The 22525-nt window shown below is 42.6% G+C and overlaps 1 protein-coding gene across 1 annotated transcript in view; it reads left to right on the top strand.

Moving 5' to 3' along the window:
• MAP4K1 (mitogen-activated protein kinase kinase kinase kinase 1) overlaps nucleotides 1–15341 on the top strand; it is a 539453-nt gene extending 524112 nt beyond the window's left edge. Inside the window, exons 31-32 of the mRNA XM_069206994.1 lie at nucleotides 6031–6086; nucleotides 14741–15341. Of these exons, the coding sequence (XP_069063095.1) occupies nucleotides 6031–6086; nucleotides 14741–14813 (129 nt within the window). The 3' untranslated portion in view covers nucleotides 14814–15341. The remainder of the gene's footprint in view (nucleotides 1–6030; nucleotides 6087–14740) is intronic.
• The last annotated feature ends 7184 nt before the right edge of the window (nucleotides 15342–22525 follow it).

The raw sequence follows: 22525 nt of genomic DNA, 5'->3' as shown, positions 1-22525 counted from the left end.
TATCACTATTGTCCTTCTAATGTCCTCAAAATCTACCTGTCATAAATCCGTCAACTGATAGCATACTTATTTTTTTGCCGGAGTATTCATTTTCCAGCGGTTTCAGGACACATCTACAAAAATTGTGTTTAATACTTCATTGTATGCAGGAAAGAGCTCAAGTTATCATTATCATCCAGAGATAAGGCACTTTAGTGGCATCCACTAGGACCCTCTTAAGTCTCTCCTGCTCTAGTTATCTGTGTCACGGGCATGGCCTAGATATCCTAATGAAAAGATATGATATGTGCACTTTTCCTTCTGTAAAGTCATACCTCAATCATGCAGTACATTCAACAGCTCCCCTGTCCTCTTGCTGTGTTCAGACACTGTCTCTCCCGCATTAAAATGTTAATTGTAGCATCCCTTTTAAAGGACATAATTCTAAGATTTACAGCTATGCCACACTAAACCTGCAGCATTCTTATGAAAAAGAAGTGACATCACCGTTCGAAAGATGAAGCTCCACCTAATGATATGATTAAGTAAGGCCAGGTCTTTATAACAAGCCCAACTTTTCCATATGTGGAAGAGGAATTGTATCCACTATTATCTCAGAGTTCAGGTTTCTGTGGTCAACACAAAGCTGAATGTTGCCCGATATCTTTCTTGCAAGAACAACTGGGCAAGCCAATCTGTGCTCTCACCACTTAACTATACCCCTTACTTTCTGCCTTGACCAGTGTGGTGTCTCAGTACACTAATATATTATTTGCATAGGCCTGTGTGAGATGGATGGATGCATGTTCAAATTCTGCTGGTTCTACTCCACCTTTCCTCCTTACAAATTCAATAAATTGACCACCATTAAATTCGATAATATTAATTATCACTTATCAACACAAAGAAGGCACATTACTGAGAAACTGAACACACTACAAAACAGACTTCAATTCTGAAACGTCTTTGGCATATCACGTCTCAGGGCCATGGCATAATTCTCTTCTTGCTCGAAACCAGTTTTTCTCATCTTGTGAACTTAATTACATGGCTGCTTACAGTATCACTCTGTCTTTAAAATTTCAGGTTCCATATCAAACTCAGACATAACCAACTTACATGCCTTATGGTATTTTCTCTGGGCTATTGAGTGTTAGCCCAACTTAGAGGCCACCGTACAGTCAACAACCCACTAGGGATTGCCATCCAAGTGTGTGGTAAACCTTACATTTGGTTACCCCTTTCTTGAACTGTAACTTAGCAAAACAAATATGTTACTATTATGGTTCTTCAGCATACCCTCGTATCATTAGTCCAGATTTCTGAAACTTGATCCTCCAAGCATCAAAGGCACTTGTCACATTATCTGATACAATAGTATATACCAGGCTCCTTAATTCTTCAAGGGTCACAATTCATAAAATGCTACAGTGTTCTCCCATAGACCCACCACTCACCATCAGCACCAAATTCCATATATATTCTGCCACCTCATAATCCATCTTTTTAGTGACCATTTTGGCACCATCTTTGTCATTCTATGTAGCACTCAGAGAAATATCTTCTTTCCCCACACATGCAGCAAAGTACTATGGGGCAGATTTAAGAGCCCCTACCGCCTCCTTGGGCCACATTAGCATAATTTAATCGGATGCTAATATGGTCCAACGAGACCAAAATTGCGGTGCCAAATTTACAAAGTGGCTCAACTCATGCATTGCGCCACTTTGTAACCCATTGCGCTACATTATGCCTGCACCAGGCATAATGTATGCAAAGGGGGCATTCCACTGTTAGGGGACCGAAAAAAATGGCACAAAGAAATCTAAGAGATTTGTTTGCGTCGTTTATTTTTACACTTTTAATGCCTACTTATAGCAGGCGCTAAAAGGAGGCACACCTATTTTTACAATGGGCCTCAATGGGCTTGTCAGGATGAGCGGCCACATTTTTGACACTATTCTTGCAAAGCTACAAACTAGCTTCCAAAACTTTTATGCTAGTTTCCCTAACTAACGCCATGGTGCTCCATAACTTAGATACAGCACACACATGGTGGCGTTAGGGGGGCGCTAAGGGGCACAAGAAAAGTGGTGCTGCACTGGTTGCAGTGCCACTTTTGTTAAATTAGGCCCTATGTGTCCTGGGCTCTTCTGTGGGGATGGGATGTGTAGTAAGCTACCAAACCTGAAACAGAATAATTTCACTATATTATATTTCTTGCTACATTTTTCCAATCTTCATTACACTTGGATCTCCCAGTGTTTGAGTTTGATCAACTGTATGTCTTCCCCTTCCCAGATAAAGCTATCAGTCAATCGCCTTAAGTCAAAAGATGCACTATACCTGTGGCAATTCTATCAATGTTTTCCATGACATGCAACTTTATTTAAACCTTATTCCTAGGACATTTGATGCAACACCTCAACATAAGATGGTTTAATATTCTTTCATCTTATGTCACCCTAATTTTGATTGTGTACAAGCTTCACAATGCTGTTATATATTCTTCCCCTGTTTCTCCCAACCTCTGCCCTCTCATATTGAGTTGAAATCTCTGTAATATGACTATAAGGTTTGGGCTACAATGCTTATCCAGTTATGTCAAACTGATAACATAGTCGATGATCATGTTACATTACCGCTCTTTCGGTCTGAAATCTGGCAAACTTCCAAATAACCTAAAACTTTAATAGTCAAAACAATGTAAAGGCAATGCTTTCTCCAGATCAACACTAAAACCACAACCACACAATCCAATTACACAGGCCCACATTACAAGTGGCCTGCAATAATCATGATTTTTTCCCTCTGCTGGAATCAGCATAACTGTCGGTCCTTGTAATTCCAGGAGGGATAGAGATAACAGAGATTACATGTTTTGGGGGAAAACATGTGAAATTAGATTTTGCATGCCAGTTCCTGCCTTTTTTCCTGGTATTTCATTCAGGAACCATCATACAGAGAAATGCTACCCCATTGCAATTAATAATACAAAATCTACATACAATGTGAGGATATGTTTGTTGAGCACACCACCTTCATGTCAGGCGATATTTCTGTATGCAAAATTCAAAAGTATCACTTTTTCAGATGTCAATGGGTGGATCACCTAAAGGCTCTGTGAGAATGAACATACTGCTAATCTACATAAACAATGTGACAGACTCCAAAAACCACACTAGGACAACTGTAACCTGCCTGCAGGACAGGAGTCAAAATTCCTTCTTGGTTTATGTCTACACTACCACTACACTCAGCGTCACAGATGCCCTGAGGGACTATCACTGTGTTACTCGAATGTGAATTTAACTTTAAAAAAACAAAACACAAGAGGCGTCTGGCAAAACAGGAACAGTTTGTTCAATTAAACATTATGGCCAGGAGAGCAGTTGCAGATACAAGGTCTGAGGACTGTCTCTCAATGTACATTATTTGCAGTAGGTTTTTAGACATTTCCCAGAATACCACAAAGCAAAAAAAAAAAACATTCCTTTCCTGGTTAAAAATGCGAACAGTTGTCATGGAGTCATAAATACAGTTCCAGAGAATTAATGCAGGTTGGCCGCGACCTTGAGTGGACACAATGTGGGCCAGTGAGTACGTGTACAGATGTCTGGCCTGAGGGACGCGTGGTTGCTGCATGTGCTGTGTGTGCTGTGTTCTGATTGGCTAAGTGTTTCTATCTACATGTGGCATCTAACTTTATGGTGTTTTTGCAACTTCACGCACCCCTCTGACCATGTGTGTTTTATTGCGCCCAATCTCCAGGGACCATTGTGGTGTTGCTGCGTCTATATGTGGGATCTGGTCTAAGTTTTCCTGTCTCCATGCTTGTCTTCGGGCTAAGTGTTATCCCACCTGTGACCTGTCAGTCAGTAACCTCAGGCCTAGGTCTCAGAGCCTGCCCGACCACATACCTGCATTCCGGGATTGACAGAGAGTTGACGATGGGGGAATTTAACAATGGTGATGCAACTTTGTGTAGATCAATGTATCGCTGTGGGCATCAACATCAATTACTCCAGTATTAACAACTGTGACAGAAACTACATTTATGGATAAAACAGATGCCCCTTGGATCATCCTCTCACTTCAAGGATGAGGATTGTGCATGCTTTGCCTATGGGATCGAGGACAAGGTTTGTCCTGCAAGCTGTTGGTTACCTGCCAACGCAGAAGTGTGAAATGGCTCTATTGACGATTTCCATGTAGGCACATACAATGGAATTCTATTAAATATAGATGAACTACAAAACTTGGATAGATCTGATCTCCGTGGACCAAAGTTGGCTATCCTGCACTAAGTATGCATAAGGAATACTCAAAATGTGACCGAGCTCACGGTGTGATTGGTAACCAAGTGACAGTGAGGTTTGTCCAAGAAATGGCTGTTGAACTTGTGAGAGGGATCACAGCCCAAGAAAGATGATTCGCAATAGCCATGTTCTGGCAGCCAGGATACATGGACCTAGTCAATGCCAGGACTGCAGCAAGCCTATGCATGCACAAACTCAGCTATAATCATAAATGCAGGACCACAAGGTCCAATAAAGGTGTTATGATCCTAAATTGAGGTCAATATATTTGATCTACAATTAGATCAAATCCACTACATTACCTACTAATATATCGTTAGGGTGTATATATTATTATTTTTACCTCCATATTGTATACCTAACCCTATTAACTATTATGTTCACCCATTATACTTACCTATACCTTGAGTTCTAGTGGATACAATATAATTGCCAAACAATATAATGTATGCTGGGGTGTACCTAAATCAGATGCACAGTAATACATAAACCATACTTGTCAGCGAATTGAGTAAGCGAAGAGCTAGTCACACTAGACCCACCCACAACAAAAATTGCTTGAAAGCTTCTGTACTACTAAAACTGAGTCTTGGCAGAAAAGATCAGAAGCGGATCCTTAGTAGGAGTGGGCTTGTCACATCTAAAAGAAAACATAATACACCAGTAGCCTTTCCAAATGCCTTCTTGAGTTATGGTAACTGTCTAGCTCAAACAGTGGGGAATTCCAACTAAGTTAGTAGGAAAAACCCTTCTGTTTCTTGACCCGCCTCCAACTTGTTTTACAGCTATTCAGGATTCCATGTTTCCAGATTAAGCGTTCTAATCTCAGTCACATGTTTAATTATTTTAGAATTGTAATTTTGGGAAGAAAAGGGACACAAGAGGCATCATGGTGCCTCACAAGGATAACATACATATTGGATGCAATAAATAGCTAGGGACCACATGTATCAAACAGTTTTGCATTTGCAAACGTTGCGAATTGCGAAATTTGTCTGTTTGCAAATGCAAAGGTGCCTTTCCAAATGTATGAAAGGAATTGGCAGTCCCATTTTAGGGTATCACAATTTTTTGTGATTCCCTAAAATTGTGATTCCAAATAGATAATGCCAATTTGCGATTCCCTAAATAGAAAGTCACAAAAAGGGATTTTCTATTTGCGATTCCCTAAGCACATGTAACAAGCATTTGCTAAATGTGAAATGGGCATTTAGGAAATGCTATTACCATCAACTCCAAGTTGATGGAAACCATATGCACTTTAAAAAAATACATTAAAAATGCATTTTTTAAAGTGCCATGTAGCGCACACATGACCTAGGGCATGTGTGCGCTTTACATGTGCACAACTTATTTTAGTGGTGCATCAAAAGGGGCCTTAGTCCCTCGACCCCCCTGGTTTTGCATTTCCTAATTTGCGATTTCCTAACAGGAAATCGCAAATTAGGAAATGCAAAACCATTCGCACCTATGGGCCCTAATAGCGAGTCCTTAATAACGATTGAAATTCTGTAGGCATCACTATTAGGAAATCGCTATTTTGTTCATACCATTTTGCATTCCCTAAATAGGAAGTTCTTAAAATTTGCTATTTGGGGAATGCAAAATGGGATTTTGATACATCTAGCCCTAAGTGTAAAGAAAGTGTTACTTGTTGGCTCTCACCCAAACAACTACGCTTTTTCATTTCACTGTTCTTTCCCATTCATGATGGAAACTGTCATTTCTGCAGGTGACGGAGGATGTCCGAGATGAGAAGCGTGAGATTCGCCTCCTGAGCTCTAACAGGTAACGCTATTTGGTAGTTGTCATTCTAGGCAAAAGGCGCGTCCTAGTTCATGTTTTGTGGGGGCTTCCCTCTGATCTGGCTAGTATTCGTGTGTATGTCTTTGTGAGGTGCACTTTTGCCTTTTAATATCTACTATTTTGTTTCTTCCCATTAAGTTTCCTTCCATCTCCAAGTCCTCGTGTTCCATCTCCTTGACTATTTTTGTCACTGCTTTATTAATTATTTACCCCTTCATTGCTGTCTTTTCCCTTCAACCATTACCCCAAAGCTATGTGCCTTTCTTTCCTTTCCATATTTTTTCCTTTCGACCCATGCCTTCTCGTTTCCTGTCACTCCTCTTTAGCACACACCCTTCTTTCTCTTATTTCACGTTTTTTTCTGCTTCTGTTTCTCATTTAATTTGCTATTTTTGTCTTCTCACTTTCTTTTACTCCTCATTGCTCCCCCATTTGCTCTTGCAACTGTCTTGCTTCTAATGTCGCCCTAGAATTGTATTCTTAACCCCCGTAGGGTCACCAAGGTGTTTAATTACTCAAGTATAGTGCAGACGTTTCCTGGCATAATTTAATAAAAAAGGAGCACAAGTGCAGCGGAAGATTATGTTGTACATGCAACCGTGCGTACATACTTTAGTAAATATATCCCCAGGTGCTTAATTTGTCCCGGTGGTTGACAGCACTTGTTTTTAGAAGGCCAGGACTTATTTTTCACCATCAGACTTTAAGCCACAGCAAGAGAAAGAAAAGCAGAAAAGGGAGGAAGAGAGAGCAGAACCCAGTGACAAAGGGAGGGCGTAGAGATGAAAAACAAATCTGTAATAGTCAGGGTCCTTGGAATTATGCGATTGTGCGGCTGTGCCGATTTTCGCATAGGTATAGATTTGCCACATAATCCACCACCTGCAGCATGATCTGTAGATTTTAACAAAAAACTGTTTGTTTCTAGCTCAGACGGTTCAAAAGTTACTAAAAATGTATCGACATGTGTTGCCAGCCCTTTGCAAAGCTGGACTGGTCATTTTTCTGTTGAATGTAGCTATATTTGTGTGGTAAACTGGTACCAAAGAGGTGCAACCAATATGCTTACAGTTTTATCAAGTTTAAAAATCATGAACTAATGAGGTACTAATATTACAAAATCTGCTGCATAGTTTGCTTTTTGTTGCAGCACAATTTACTCAACCCTGCTGCATAAATTTGCCCTCTGCAGCCGCATAATCCATTGGCCCTGGAAATAGTGAGATAAAGACACAGGAAGTTTATGGTGGTGTGCTTACCAAGTAATTAAGCTATGTAGCCTTGGTATTGGGCACCTTTGGGTACCTTTGTGCCAGCAGTGCACTCCTAAAAAAAAACTTTGAGCCCCTGCATTTTTTTCTTACAAATGAAGTACTGACTAAAAACAGCCTAGAAGGAATGCTGACCTGATTCACCGTATGCCTTGCCCCCGTGTGCTTTAAAGTCCTCTACATGTTCAGTCCATTTTCCCATCATACAGATATACCGTACCTGCTGCACTGCTAAGAGAACTCCTGAGCAAGCGTAGAATTATTTTTTTGCTTTCATTTTGACATAGGTCTGCACTTGGCAGTGAGCTTATCCTCTGCCATTGCTGGTCTTCTTTTATGCCAAAGAAGAGACCTGGGCCTATATTTGGATACAATTGGCGTAGGGCAGCGTTGCAAGTCTTCTTGCTGCAGTGCCCTACGCCAATGTGAAAGGGCAGGAATGCACCTTTTTTATGAAATAGAATGCATTCCTATCGTCTCCCCTGCGCTGGAGCTCAATTTGCTTCCTAGCTCCAATGCAGGCACCCTTGAACCATGGTGCAAGGGTGTCTGCTCGCATGCAGGATTGTTTTTGTACATGGGGCACCTTCCTGCACAAAAACAATTCCAAGAGGCTTTTTTTGCTTTCTGAGTGTGCTGCACCACCTCTGGGGAGGTCGTAAGGTTTTGGTGCTGCCCCAGGTTTATGTCATTAAGTAAATCTGGGGCAGCATCAAAATCCATGGGTGATGCATGGGAAAACCCACTGCAACACCCATGGAACACCCCCCTGGTGCAGACTAAGGCAGTGCAACGACTTGCGCTGCTTTGCCATACTCCATATCTAGGAGGCCATGAAAAGCCAGGAAATGTGACTTTTCGTGGACTCATAGATATGGTTGAGGGGCTTGGGCCTCTGTAGCATCACAAAAAGTGACGTTCCAGCGGGATAAGCCTCTCAAAAATATGCCCCCCGCTTTTTAGGGAAGGGGGTTGTGCATCGATTGTGCATCATCTTGATTGTCTGGGTAACAGGCAGTTCATTCACAGCTTCAAGGTATGCTCCTTTCTCTTGGGAAGGGCTTCGTGGAATCAGTTCCTCATCTGGATAGCCATCTTTAGACTTCACATCCCTAAGGAGGTTGAGAACTTTGTCGTTAAGCAGCCAGAGGGAAGTGTCTCCCTAGTGCACTCTTAGGGAAAGCTTGTCATTAAGCTGTCTCCATAACTACAGCTGATGTCGTTTAGCATTAGCCTGCTGAAGTTGCCTGCATATGTTCCTCCCCTTCGACACTCTATGGTATCCCAAGTTTCAGAGAAGGATGACTCAGACATTATATTTATGCACATCCCTTCTTTGTTGGATTCACCCAGAGGAACCTTCAGCACAGCTGTGATTCTGACTTTTGTACCTCCTGGAGAGCCCAGCCCCCACGGGGTCTTGGCATGCAGTGGGGTGGCCAGACACTAGTCTCAAGAAACTGAGGGGCATATTTATAAGCCCCTAGCGCCACCTTGAGCCACATAAGCATCGTTTTTTTCACGCTAATGTGGCCCAGCGAGGCCAAAATCCTTGTGCCATATTTACAAAGTGGTGCAATGCATGCATTGCACCACTTTGTAACCCTTTGTTCTACATTATGCGTGCAACAGGCATAATGTATACAAAGGGGGCATTCCCCCGTAAAGGAGGCCAAAAAATGCTGCAAGGAAATCTAAGAGATTTCCTTGCGTCATTTTGGATGGCATTTTTAATGCCTGCTCAGAGCAGGCGTTAAAAGGAGACTTCCATTATTCATAATGGGCCCCTGTGTACTCTGCAGGAGCAGCGCCAATATTTTGGCACAACTCCTGCAGAGTACATCAATAGCGTCATGACAAATGACGCTATTGCCCCTTACCCTGCACCATGGTATGCTATTTTTAAATATGGCATACACATGGTGGCGGCAGGGGGTGCGCAGGGAAAGTGGCGCTGCACTCCATGCAGTGCCACTTTCCATAAATCTGCCCCTGAGTCTATGAAACTACCCAGGAGCCTAGCGGCAACTATGCAAAAATCTCTTCATCATAGCCTGGTGCATGGTTCCAACCCGTCTGTTACCGGAAGTTTCACCCAGCCTTGGGTGCCATGTTTTCTAAAGAGCTGTTCTCCAGGGCCTCCTCCTCCCCAGATTAAGGGGGTTATCACAACTTTGGAGGAGGTGTTAATCCGTCCCAAAAGTGACGGTAAAGTGACGGATATACCACCAGCCGTATTACAATTCCATAGGATATGATGGACTCGTAATACGACTGGTGGTATATCCGTCACTTTTGGGACGGATTAACACCTCCTCCAAAGTTGTAATAACACCCTAAGTCTTTAGAGCCCAAATTCAACAGCTGTCTGTTTGTCTATTCAGTGGCATACCCTCCCTTTCCATGGCTGCCGGTATATCCTTGGGCTCCTAATTGAACAACCCACACAGGTGAAGAACTAGTGGACGATAATAATCACCCCGAAAAGGGGTAATATTTGCTCTTTTGCACGGCCCTAGTGGGCCTAATATTTAAAAAGCAGAAAAATTCCCCACATAAAAAAGTGTAGAGTCGCCTATCTTACTGGATAGAAAATGGAAGGGGCCCTCTATGCCGCAGCAGAACAAAGCAGTGTAATTTATTTATTTTTATTTCAAGAAGATAAACCCCCAAAGTGGCTGATTTATTTCTACAAAACGAAAAAGCAATGTCCCTGATACACTTGGAGTCTTCTCTGAGCATGTGGTGGTCATTGATTCTTGTTTTTTGTTCGTGACCACCATGGCTTTCATGGTAGTCATGAAAATGGAAAATACCGTCTGAAGCCCTGCCCTGTATAGAGTGGTCGATCTGACACGTTAAGCCATCATTCCAATGGTGGTTGGACGGTCGGCAACTGTTTTTTTGACTGCAGAGGCAAATGATGCTCCACATTCAGAAATCAAGATCTAAATGAGGCAGAGCAACCCTGGGCGATATGTATGAACACATTTTCCCATAGACATAGAATGGGTAAAAACCTTTGATACATCTGGCTCCATGAGGTGGACAGGAGGGGAATCCACTGATTTTTGAATGATGCTCTTGTACTCCTCTCCTCTGACCGATCTCCATAGGCTTTTCATTTCTTAGGCTGCAGGGAAAACTTAAATACGACAAGCTTTGGCATCTTTTCGATCAAAAAAGCGTAACCTTCCATTCGCTTAAAACTACTTTTTGCCATTCTCTCTAATCCTTCATATCTGACACCTGGTGCAGAAATATATCAATTATAAAATGTAAATATCATTGAATATATTCTGAATTTTGTCAGCGTCCATCTCAGAAACATCTACCTGTTGGGTCATCATTTTTCCACCTTTCATTTCGCTAGGAAGCAAATGTGTATGGCTTTCCAATGCTGAACACCAATTGTTTAACAAGAAACCGACTTTGACAGACGTGATGGCTCTTTACTATAAAAACAGCAGAAAATATTAACAGAGAATCATAGTTCAAACCTTACAATCCCGTAAATTGTTTTTTAAAGGATTCATTTTATTCTTAAATAAGCAGTGAAACTTGATAATAATTAATTAGCAATACAGGTAACTATGAAACTGTAACATTACCCTCAATATTTCTAATGTATATAGAATAATAAAGTGTGTTAGAGTAAGTGTTTACTGCTTAAATATAATGGCTGCTGGACCCCTGCATCAACGTTGCTGCACTTATAAGTATGGATACTGTGAGTATTGGCACACCCGGGGTATGGGAATACAAGGGCATTTCAAGTCTTACACTTGCAAATGGGAAATACCAGCAGCAATCTTTGTTTTCACATAGTGGCTTGTTTCTTTTAGCAGGTGAAATGACTGGGTGAGAAAACGGGAGGCACAGTTTTCCTAATGGTAACTCCATTGCTGTTTGAATTGCTAATAATAGCTCACTTAGCAGAAGGATCCGAATAGGTTAATGTACGTGCTGGCAACGCAAGCTTAAAGCCCTAATTACCAGTTTCTACTATTTTAGATGTCGTGTTAGTAAAGACAACTAAAGGGTTTCACTAAACCGCGTAGTCAAGTCCAATGTAATTTTGTTCAGGGGTTGTAAGTGGGCACCAAAGATTAGAATCAAGCATTTAAGTCTCAAATGGTAATTTCCTCTTTAAGCCAAAAACATTTAAAGATTTTGTAACCCAAATGTAATTCTGCATCTCTAAAAAGTATAAATACATTGAAGGCACTTGATTGGGATTCTTGTTTCATTTTCAAAGAGCTGACTAAACGAAATAATGCAGAGCTTTATCTGGTTCAACCAAAATCGTTCTTTCCACCTACCTTTATGTATGGATTCCTTAATATGTGAAGATTTTCTAAAAAGACAGATAATATTTTTCATTCTCATTGCTTGTTTTGAGGATGCTCTTGAGATTTCCACACTTTTTTAGAGTTAGCCTGCATTAAGTTATTATAGGCTCATTGGGATAACACTGATATCAAATCAAGAGGGGCTAAACGAGATAACACTCAACATCAAATCAAAAGGACTATCTTATGTGAGTGAAATACGTGCTGGAATATTTGTGATCAAGGAGGGTTATGTCCAGACTCTTGCATGTAACAAAAAAAAATCTGGATCATTTTTGTGTAGATTGTAAAATGCCTAAGTACCAACCATGTCTAACAAGACACAACCCCACAGCAAAAACCTACTCTATGACCTAAACTCAGGAAGCTCTGGAGTATGGTGTCATTTGGCCAGGTCAGCCAGATTTCATAGAGAACAGAAATGCATGTTCACTGTTTTTACTTCTGAAAACCTTGTTTGTTGGCACACTGACCCTTGGTAAGACATATTTACTGCTACATTCTAGGGGGTCATTTAGACATTAGCCGACAGTCTGCCCCAGAAGGACAAATGCCATGGTCTGTCCCACCCTATTGGAAGTCCATCTGCCTGGCAGGGATCTCTGTGCTCTGAAGGGGGTGCAAACAACTCACAGTAGGGCTCCCGCTCTACCAAACCCTAAATGGGGTTGTTTTGCAGCGAAATAAAGACATTGTGTAGCCTCTGATATTATTGTGCTGCAGTTAATTTACTGACACTGAAGGACATGGATTAGACTTTTCTCTCCAACAATTATGGAGGCATGATTTACAAAGTTGTTTAGCATCAATTATTAATAGAGAAACAGCAGTCTTCTGGAGAATACAGCTCTCAAATGACCTCATGTCTGAGGCAAAATGTCCTCTCTACCCAGCACACTGAAAACTCCTCTAATTAGGGTGAATTCTCTCAGCAATATTTCTTCTTTGTCTCCAGGTGAATGACATCCTTAGGTGGCAGGTTTCTACTCTAAGTACTTCCACATTGCTGTGCCCTTCTTTGAGGAGACCAGAGTATGCCTTGTCAGCTTGCTGGTTTCACTAGATAAGGCCAGTGGCTGTGTAGAAGAGCCAGGTCACATTTACTGAACGCACCAGGTGAAATAATATTAATGGTTCATCAAATTCAGGATTTTATAACCTAAAGTGAAGCAAAGATGCACCAATAATAGATTAATTTTCTTCTTATTGTGAAAGAACTAAGGTAACCCATCCGTAATCCAGTTTTACTCTTTCAATCTAATTGTGGGACATTCTGTTCTCAAGGGAGAGGGACGTAAAGTTCCAATTGTATCATTCACTAAATTTCTCACTCTAGCCTCTCAAATAAACAAAAGTAGGAAAGTGATGTCTGGCCAAGATTTGTTTTTTAGGTGTTATCTTGCCTTAGATTTCCTTTGGCTAGGCTACAGGTCTACCCACTTGCACAGTAAATAATTTAGTGTGAACTAATAGAGGTGCAATATGAATTCTGCATGCTGAAGGAGGAACCCAATACACAAAGCTTAACACCTAGCCCACCTCTCCAGGCTCACTTTGTGTGGAATCAATGTTTTTATGTGAATAGCAGCTTGCCTGTCTAACTGCCAAGACACACACATCAGCTGTACAGGGAAAAAGAAGACGTATTACCACTCTACATCACTGAATTGAAATGATACTTGCACTATGAGAACACAGATAAAGCTACCAACACTTATGGTTAAGTAAGATGCCATTCTCATGAGCATGGCATCCAGGGATTACACCCATGTAGGGTATTTACATCTTTTGCTACATGGCTAAGAGGTCCCTTGTGTGGCTTGTCCAATACAGACTAGTGAAAGTGCAAATAGAAAAGTGGACTACAGTACGAGGGCCTGATGGATTCTCTGCAGTGCCATTCCAGAAGTGCACCCACTGATGTGATTTGCAAGCAGCTATTTGGGTTGCACCTTACAGATTCTTTAAAATTATGCCTCGAATGACAGCAGGTGTTGAATTTACCTAGATCATGCTGAAAAATAGTCTGGGCTTAAGCACTTCTGGATGTTGCAGCTATTATCCTCAGTTTATGCCTGAGAATCTTTTCATCTTTATGAACAAATGAAACTTAAGGACATGGGCCCACAAGGTACTAAGCCTTCATGCTTGCACGTACGCAACACAAGCCAGCACATGCTACTTACATCCAGTGCAAAAGGTATTTTGCACTGGAAAGCTGTACTTCTCCAAGCGCAAAAAAACATTTTACTCCACTTTGTATCAATGTGGTATTAACATGGCAAATCCATGCAACTACTCATCCATGTTGGCAAAAAGCACCATTTACTAAGAAAACCAAACCACACTTCTGAAGGGCTCAGCAGACATCCAATGCAAGGGTTCCTGCTGAGTTTGTCTACACTTAGGAGTTTTTAATGGAAGACTATGCCTCCAGTATAGTCTCTATGCTAGACAGTGTACACTCACCTCTGCATCATGGTGCCTGGCTGTGCATCATGCAAGGCAGTCTTATTTGAGCTTCAGCACAAAAGATGTTTTCTCTCTTATGCAAGGCAGAGCAGCAAAGCTTGGTGTATTGCTGCTTTGCATAAAAAATGAGTAAATCTGAGTCTAGGAGTAAAATCAGTCATTGCAGGGACTTCTGTTCTCCTAGTCGTTCAGTCTCTCCAGCCTTCATACGACCCTCCCATTTATGCCTGCTTTTGTGTACGATTGTGCTTAATAGGCAAAAAGGAACTGATGCAGGGATACTAAGCAAGTGAGTTTGGCTTTGAACCTGTGTATGGACAGTCTCCTGCTTGTACCCTGTCACATTCTTGTGCCTGTACTTTGGCTCTGTGACCCTCAATTTTTTTAAATATCTAGCCACAGATTATGTAGAAAAGGGGGTGAAGAATTGTATTGATTAACTTTTAACTCACTCTGTCTCTTTCCCACTCCTTCCGCTTTTCACACTCTGTCAACTCCAGTCTTCCTTCTCTCATTCTTTTCTTTTCTGTATTCACTACAGTAAGCCAATAGTCTTGGAGACAAGGCCTGTTGCTGACATCACCTCATCTAGTAACCTGTATATCCAAGAATGAGAGAGTTATTCTGTCCAAGGACCATCCTCACTGATGTCTTTACATAGCGAGGACCTGCCATGCTGATCCATCCATCTGAGCCCTGTCCTGGCCATTGTGCTGTTTCCAGGAAACTTCTGCGCTGATTTCGTCACATACCCAAGGACACGCTGTGCTGATTTCGTCATATACTCATGGACTTTCTCTGTTGATTCAACCATATACACTGGACCTGCCGTTCTGATTCCTCCACGCACACAAGGACATGCCAAGCTGATATCGCTGCATAACCACAGACGTGCTGTAATGATTTTGCCAAATATTCATGGACTTGCCAAAGTGACTCAACCATGTGCACTGTACCTACCTTTCTGATTTTGTTACATGCCTGTGGATGCGCTCTCCTTATTTTGTTACAAACCCTGGATCCTTACCCTATCTGGGACCTGACTTGCTGATTCTGACCTGTAGGTAGCCTGGTTGAGGCTCAACCAAATTATAAATTACAAAAAAGTTAAAAAATAAATGAAAAAAAATTCTTAAAAAATATCCAACAGTTGTTTTGCTAATTCCATCCTCAGCGAATAAACCTGCTGAATCCATCATATTTCTAGTAAATGACCGACTGATTCTACAGCTTGCCCAAGGCCCCACTTTGCTAATTTCACTCTATGCCCAAGCACCTACCTACACTAATGATTTTGCTTTATGTACACTGAACTTCCCTTGTAGTTTTGGGATCTACACTGCTGATTTAACTGTTGCACAAGAACATACACTGCTGATTCAGCTGAATGCCCTAGTATCTACACAGCTGCTCCCAATGTGTGTCCAGAAACCTACACTGCTGATTTCACCATATGGCAATGAACCTACACTGCAAATTGTATTGTATACCCCCTACTTGCCCTTCTGATTTAATTCCATTCCAGGGACCTATGCTGCTGATTTGACTGTATACCCATGAACCTACACTGCTGTTTTCATTGTATACTCACAGGCTTACCTTTCTTATGCCTTCCACCCCAGGGCCTGGTCTTGGCAGTTGGCTCACACAAAAACACAAACGGCCATGAACATGCATTTCCTGGTCAGGGCCAAGAAAGGGAGCACATCACCTCCTGGTTACTGTAAAATGGCAAATAACTAGTATGGATGTTTGTTGGAATCACACATGCATTTATCACGCATTCCTTAACAACACAGTCCCACCCACAAATGTGTCTTCATAACACATTCCTTCACCAAGCACATCATTACAACGACTTGCCTTCGGGAAAATCTTTGGACTTTGGAATAGTTTAATTTAGTATTCCAACTCCAGTCTGGTAACAGTAAAGAAAGTGTTGGACTCAAAGTCCAACAACGCTTTCCTTCAGGCAAGTCAGTGTAACAACTTGCGTGGTAAAGGAATGCATTGTTAAGACGCATTTGTGGTTTTGAAAAGTCTTGCTAAGTCACAGTGTGGATCGAGCCACATCTTAAAGGGTGTTTTCCAACTAGCATAAGGGTGCCTGGCATCATTCACTTTGATGGATTGCTCCTGCTCTCCCTTAGTTTGTCAACTCATTGGAGTTTGTGTTCACCCTGGTTCCTTCTTGCCATGCCTCTTTTGCTCTATTAGAATCCTGCACTTTATGATCCTTATTCAAATTGGTTTCTTCACTAAAGCTACTTTGCCTGACTGTCCTTCTGGTGCTTCTGGGCCCGTGGTATTTCCTGTTGCCTTTGGGGTGCCTTAATGCAATCTCCAATGAAGTACATAGTGAGTGCCAGTTGCCTTCACTCTCTGTGTATGCCTTTATGTGTTATCCATTTATATTATCATTGTACCTCTTGTTATTACAGGCCTTCAGCCCCCAACCGTGAGATCGTTTATAACTATGCCAGCTACTCCAGGCATGCATGTGGATTCTCCTGCGATGTGCACCTCGATGTGGTGTGCTTCTCTCTCACCGTCCCTTACCCGTGTACCCCTACTTCCCCATTCCGGACTGATCTTGGAGGTGACTCCACCATTGCACCTCTCAGACAGTACTTATGTGGGGAATGCTGAATTATTCTTCTAGTACCAAACCCATCTTTAGGTGCAGTTGAAAACCAGAGGCGGCTACTCCGCAATGGCTAAGAAGGATTGCCCCACTGGCTCTGAGCCAGCAGCTGGAAAATTAAACAATAATTATTGTTGTATTTTTCAGCTCCTAGCTGAACCAGCATGTGCAGGGAGGGGTGGGGCTGGGTCATGGGAGGAGGGAGGAGGAGTGGAGTGAGCGCACTTAAAAGTGCGCATGTCAGTTTGGCTGTCCGTCTTAGGCCGGCCAAACTGACACACACACTTAGATTTCTCTAACCCGGCTGTGATGCACAGCTGGGTTGGAGAAACAGCACAGACTCCCGTGAACCGTCTGAGCAGCAGACCAAGCCACTCAGACCAATCCTGATGCTGCTCTCATGCTGGGTGTAGCATGAGAGCCGCACCAGGATTGCACGGGGGAGTGGAGCGAGGCGGCCAGGATTGCATGGTGCGTGGAGCGAGGCGGCAGGCGGCGGACATGTTTTTTTTATTGCTTTATTATTCCACCCCCCTCTTTGAGATTTGCGCAGCCACCACTGTTGAAATCTCTGCCATGGCCGAAGCAGAAAACACTAGATATAGAGCAGTCTGGCCACACTCTTAATTAATAGAGCTAAGCAACTACTAAGGTACTTTTTCGACTTTATTCAACATTCTCCATATTTTTTCTCAAAAATACACATTGCAGTCTGTCCATGTTTATCTACTCACATTAAAGCAGGGAACTCGAGGTATAATTTTCTATGTGAGCAAGATCAATCAATTAAAAGCAGAGACTGGGCCAGATGGAGGAAGCCGCTGCAGCCATGTTTCACAAGACCTGTAGGAAGAATTGTAAGATGCGTTTTCACTAGCAGTAAATCGACCTACAACGACTGAAGCATTAATAGAATTAGGGCCAGATTTACAAGGCCCTAGCACAACCTGAGCATCACTTTTTGTGAAGCTCCAGTGGCGCTGTGCAGTGCACCACATTTACAAGGTGGTGATAAGCCACTTTTTGTAGCTTAACGCTACTTTGTAAATGTGGGCCTCTCCGAAGCAGTTTTCTGGATCAGAGTATCGTGCAACGGGTGTTGCTATGGGCGTTCCACCACAACACCCATTGCTTTTGACACTGCCACATTTTTATAAGAAGGAGTAAATCTGTGGCAGTGCCAAAAACTAACACCTCCCCAGTGGTGGCGTTAGTATGGCACAATGAGGAGGAATACTTTTATTTTTCCTCAATTTTGCTTTTCAATGTATGCTACATTCTGCAGCACACATAGAAAGAGCAAAAGACACTGAATGATTGTTTATGTGCAGGAAGGTGTCCCTTCATGCACATATAAAAAAAACATTATAAAAAAATGAGGATTTGGATTCTGCAGCACACATAAAAATGCCAAATCCCCTTGTAGATTGTTTATGTGCTGTGCCACTTTATAGTAAATCTGGCCCTTAATGCTTTAGATTGACGCCCAGGAGTGACATCAGAAGAATAAAAGAAGGGGATAGATTTGTCATCGGACTCTTGAAGAAACTGAAGTTTACCCATTAACAGAGTGAATATTAGAGGAAGCAATGCAAATTGAAAATCTGAAAGGACCCTTACCCAAAGAAGAGAAGAATTAGCACCATAAAAAGAGGCCATGTCTCTGTTATGTTAAACTAGCATTTTGTAAGAAGCTGTCCCAGTTGCAGAAAAACTACAGCGCCTGTCCTTGACTCTCAAACCCAGGGCAGGCCTTTCTGGGGAAAAACGAGTTTGCACCTTCCAGTGTACATTACTATTTACCAGTTGAAGTTATTATTAGGCCATGTGCCTTTTTAGCTCTAATTATCTGTGGACCATATGGTTGTTTTATGGACTATAAATCCCATAGAATGGCAGAAATACCTAAACATAACAAAGTTACTCAGAATCTATTCAAGGAATAGCTGGAGAACCTTTAACCTCTGATAATGCCTCACAACCCATTCTACCCATTTCTGACTGCACGTGGAATCGTTGATTATCGATTTGATTGATGCCCCATCATTTCCCACTGTGCAGGGAACATCGTGTCTTCGAATTCATAATCTCGTTATTTACTGGAAGACCCATATCGTTGAATTATCATCCAAAAACTGCTGGGTAAGGAGTACTGTGCGAGAAGAAGTCTTCAGAAACAACAAAACCTCACATGCTTGGCATTACAACGGGGGGGGGGGTCGATTGTTATCTGCAACAATCGCGTTATCTGCAATGCCAGAGGTATATTTAGACTTTGTTGCTGTCTTTAAAAAAAAAAGGTCATGCTGACTCCCCTTCTCTCCTACCGCCATAGGTAATATGATTGTCCACTTGATCTGGATCCTGGGAAAGTGATTCCTCATGGAAGGACTTATACTTTATCAGTCAACAAAGACCAAACATTAAGTAATATCTTGATGACAACCTAGAGAAACAGACACTCTACTTCTCTTGCACGGATCACAGTCTTTATCATTCCAACTTTGGGTGGGACTTACAGACGTTATATTGACTAGTGTGACCTCAACAGCATTAATGATCTCAAGTGGCATCCATTACCTTTGATTTCAGTCTAAATATGTCAAATTAGAGCCGCAAAGATCTTCCCTAGATTGGTTTTGCACAGGGAATACAATCTGGTATGAATCGGAGAAGGCGAAGAGGCGACGACTGCCTTTAAAACCGGGGTATGGCCATTCTGACTATTTGGTCATGACTTTTAGTCTATGTAACGCCTCATCTTATTCCAGGAATTAGTAAATGTCGTGTTCAGGCATACTCTGGATCAATATGTAGTGATTTATCTCAACAACATGTTTATTTACACTAATTTTGTGGAAGAACAACAATATTACTTCGTGTTGTTTGGGCTCAGGAAGCATTCCCTTTATGGAAAACTAAAGAAATGTGAATTTGAGAAAACCCAGCTCAGTTTTTTGGGCATTGTTATCTCTGAACAAGGCGTTTAGATGCACCCCTTTAAGGTTAATGAAGATTAAAGAGATTCAAAGGTTCAGGGGCTTTGCTTTTTTTATAGACATTTCATTCCTAACTTCTTAAGGATGATTTTATTGCTCATGACCTACCTCGCGAATGCAGGGACCAAGTTCCAATGGGGAAGTGAAGAAGAAGCCTTCAGCAATTAAAGGCATTGTTTACCTTCACACCCATATTACGGCTTCCCAGTAATGAACCCACCTCTATTGTACAGACTGAAGGTTCAATCTATGCCACTGGTGCCATTCTGTCTCAGAGACATTTGGATACTGAAGAGTTGCACCCTATTGCCTTCTTCTCTAGGACAATCTCTCCCTCAAAACAAAATTACACAATCGATGGTAGGTAATTACTGGCCATCAAGAAGGCATTCAGTCAATGGTACTACTATCTGGACAGGGTGATATATAAAGTAATGGTCTTGATTGATCCTAAGAATCTTGGGCACGCTGGATGGACTTTCTTTTGCACCATGTTTCAGTTTGAGATCTCCTATTGTCCAGAAAGTAAATATCTGAAAGCTGATGCACTTGGGACTCACCAAGACTGGCAATTGTACAATTGTACAACTTTTTGGTGACTTTTGTTGCGAAAAGTTGTCATACCATAGGCCAAGAAATGTGATTTGTGTGTCCAAGCAAAGAGTGAACATCAGAATCAGAACCCAGTGGGAGTGTTGTACCCACTACCTCTCATCCATGGGCAAACATTTCTATTGATTTCATCGTTATCTGTCTCTATCTAAAATGTAAAGTCCCTGGTGTCTTGGGGCCCTTCAACTCCAACCCCCAACATCCTCAGCCGTAGATTAGGGGCATCCACCCCAACTGGAACTAATCACCATCTGTGGTACGGAAGAAAGACTTGGGGCCATATTTATACTTTTTGACGCAAAACTGCGCTAACGCAGTTTTGCGTCAAAAAAATTAGCGCCGGCTAACGCCATTCTGAAGCGCCATGCGGGCGCCGTATTTATTCAATGACGTTAGCCGGCGTTAGCCGCTGGCGCTGCCTGGTGTGCGTGAAAAAAACCGACGTACACCAGGCAGCGCCGGCGTAGGGGGATATGGAGCTTCGGGCAAGTCAGGCTGAGGCAAAATTATCGCCTCAACCTGATTTGCGTCATTTTTTTCGACTCCCAAAACCTATTGAAATGACTCCTGTCTTAGCAAAGACAGGAGTCATGCCCCCTTGCCCAGTGGCCATGCCCAGGGGACTTATGTCCCCTGGGCATGGTCATTGGGCAAAGTGGCATGTAGGGGGGCACAAATTAGGCCCCCCTATGCCACAAAAAAATAAAAAATAAAAACTTACCTGAACTTACCTTAATGTCCCTGGGATGGGTCCCTCCAGCCTTGGGTGTCCTCCTGGGGTGGGCAAGGGTGGCAGGGGGTGTCCCTGGGGGCTTGGGAGGACACCTCTGGGCTCCTTCCGAGCCCACAGGTCCCTTAACGCCTGCCCTGAACAGGCGCTAAAAAACGGCGCAAAAGCGGCCGGACGTCATTTTTTTTTAACCGCCCACTCCCGGGTGTGAATTTTGCCCGGGAGTGTAAATACGGCGCACATGCCTCGGAGTCAATTTTTTAGACAGGAACGCCTACCTTGCATATCATTAACGCAAAGTAGGTGTCCACGCAAAAAAATTACCAAACTCCATGGACTTTGGCGCTAGACGCGTCTAACGCCAAAGTATAAATATGGAGTTAGTTTTGCGTCGGAATTGCGTAAAAAAAAACGACGCAATTCCGGCGCAAACCGAGTATAAATATGCCCCTTGATTTCCCCTTCTGGGGTGGGCGTACTGTCCGATCCCAGGTTGGGCCACCCCATTCATTTGTTTGTTTTGGTGCTATTTTGAAATCTGTGGTATCAAGTGGGGTGTCTGTCTCCCTGTACGCAAACCCTCTATCTGACCCATAGACGAGAAGTAAGTTTGAGTTGCCCATTTTGCCCAATGCCAGGGTGGGACAACCCACCTCTTTCTTTTTTCCTCATTGTAAAATCCCTGGTGTCTAGTGGACATTCTGCTTCCCTGAGGGAAGAATATCCTCAGACCCTGATTCAGAGAAGCCACCTATCCCCCCCACCCTTTATTTTTTTACAGTTTCCCTGGTGCCTAGTGGGCTTTTTGCCGCCCGTGGGGAGTGGTGTGTTCAGAGTAGAGGCAAACTGGAAATCTACCTCCAAGCGGTGGCAGAGAGACTGTATTTAACCCTTTTGAGGTTGGGATGTGGTGTTATGTCTCGGTAGACTGCCCCCACCCCTTTGTTTATATTTTCTGGTACATTTAGTGTGCTTTCTACCCTCTGTAGGATGTAGACTGGGGGCAAACCCTCAAAATTGACTCCAAGGAAGGGGAGAAAGACCATATTGCTCCTTTTTGGGGTGGGGACATGGCCCTTTGCCATGTTAGGCCACCTCACTTCCCTGTTTTTCCCCAGTGTCTAGTGAGTGTTCTGTCTGTCAGGACAGCAGATTGAGGGCAAACCACCAAGGTGCCTCCTGGGGTGGCAGAAATTCTATATTACCCCTGTAGGACACTAGCTCTCTATATAGTGCACTAAAATGAGGTACAGTGTGCAGATAGTACAGTGGATCCCCAAAAATCTGCAGAGGCAGAAATAGATAGGTCTAGTGCTCTTTTTGTGGTAGTGTGAGCGAGCA

Source organism: Pleurodeles waltl, chromosome 9 (assembly GCF_031143425.1).
Source record: "Pleurodeles waltl isolate 20211129_DDA chromosome 9, aPleWal1.hap1.20221129, whole genome shotgun sequence".
NCBI classification, from domain to species: domain Eukaryota; kingdom Metazoa; phylum Chordata; class Amphibia; order Caudata; family Salamandridae; genus Pleurodeles; species Pleurodeles waltl.
Note: the sequence above shows the minus strand (reverse complement) of the source record. Positions and strands in the feature narration are given on the sequence as shown.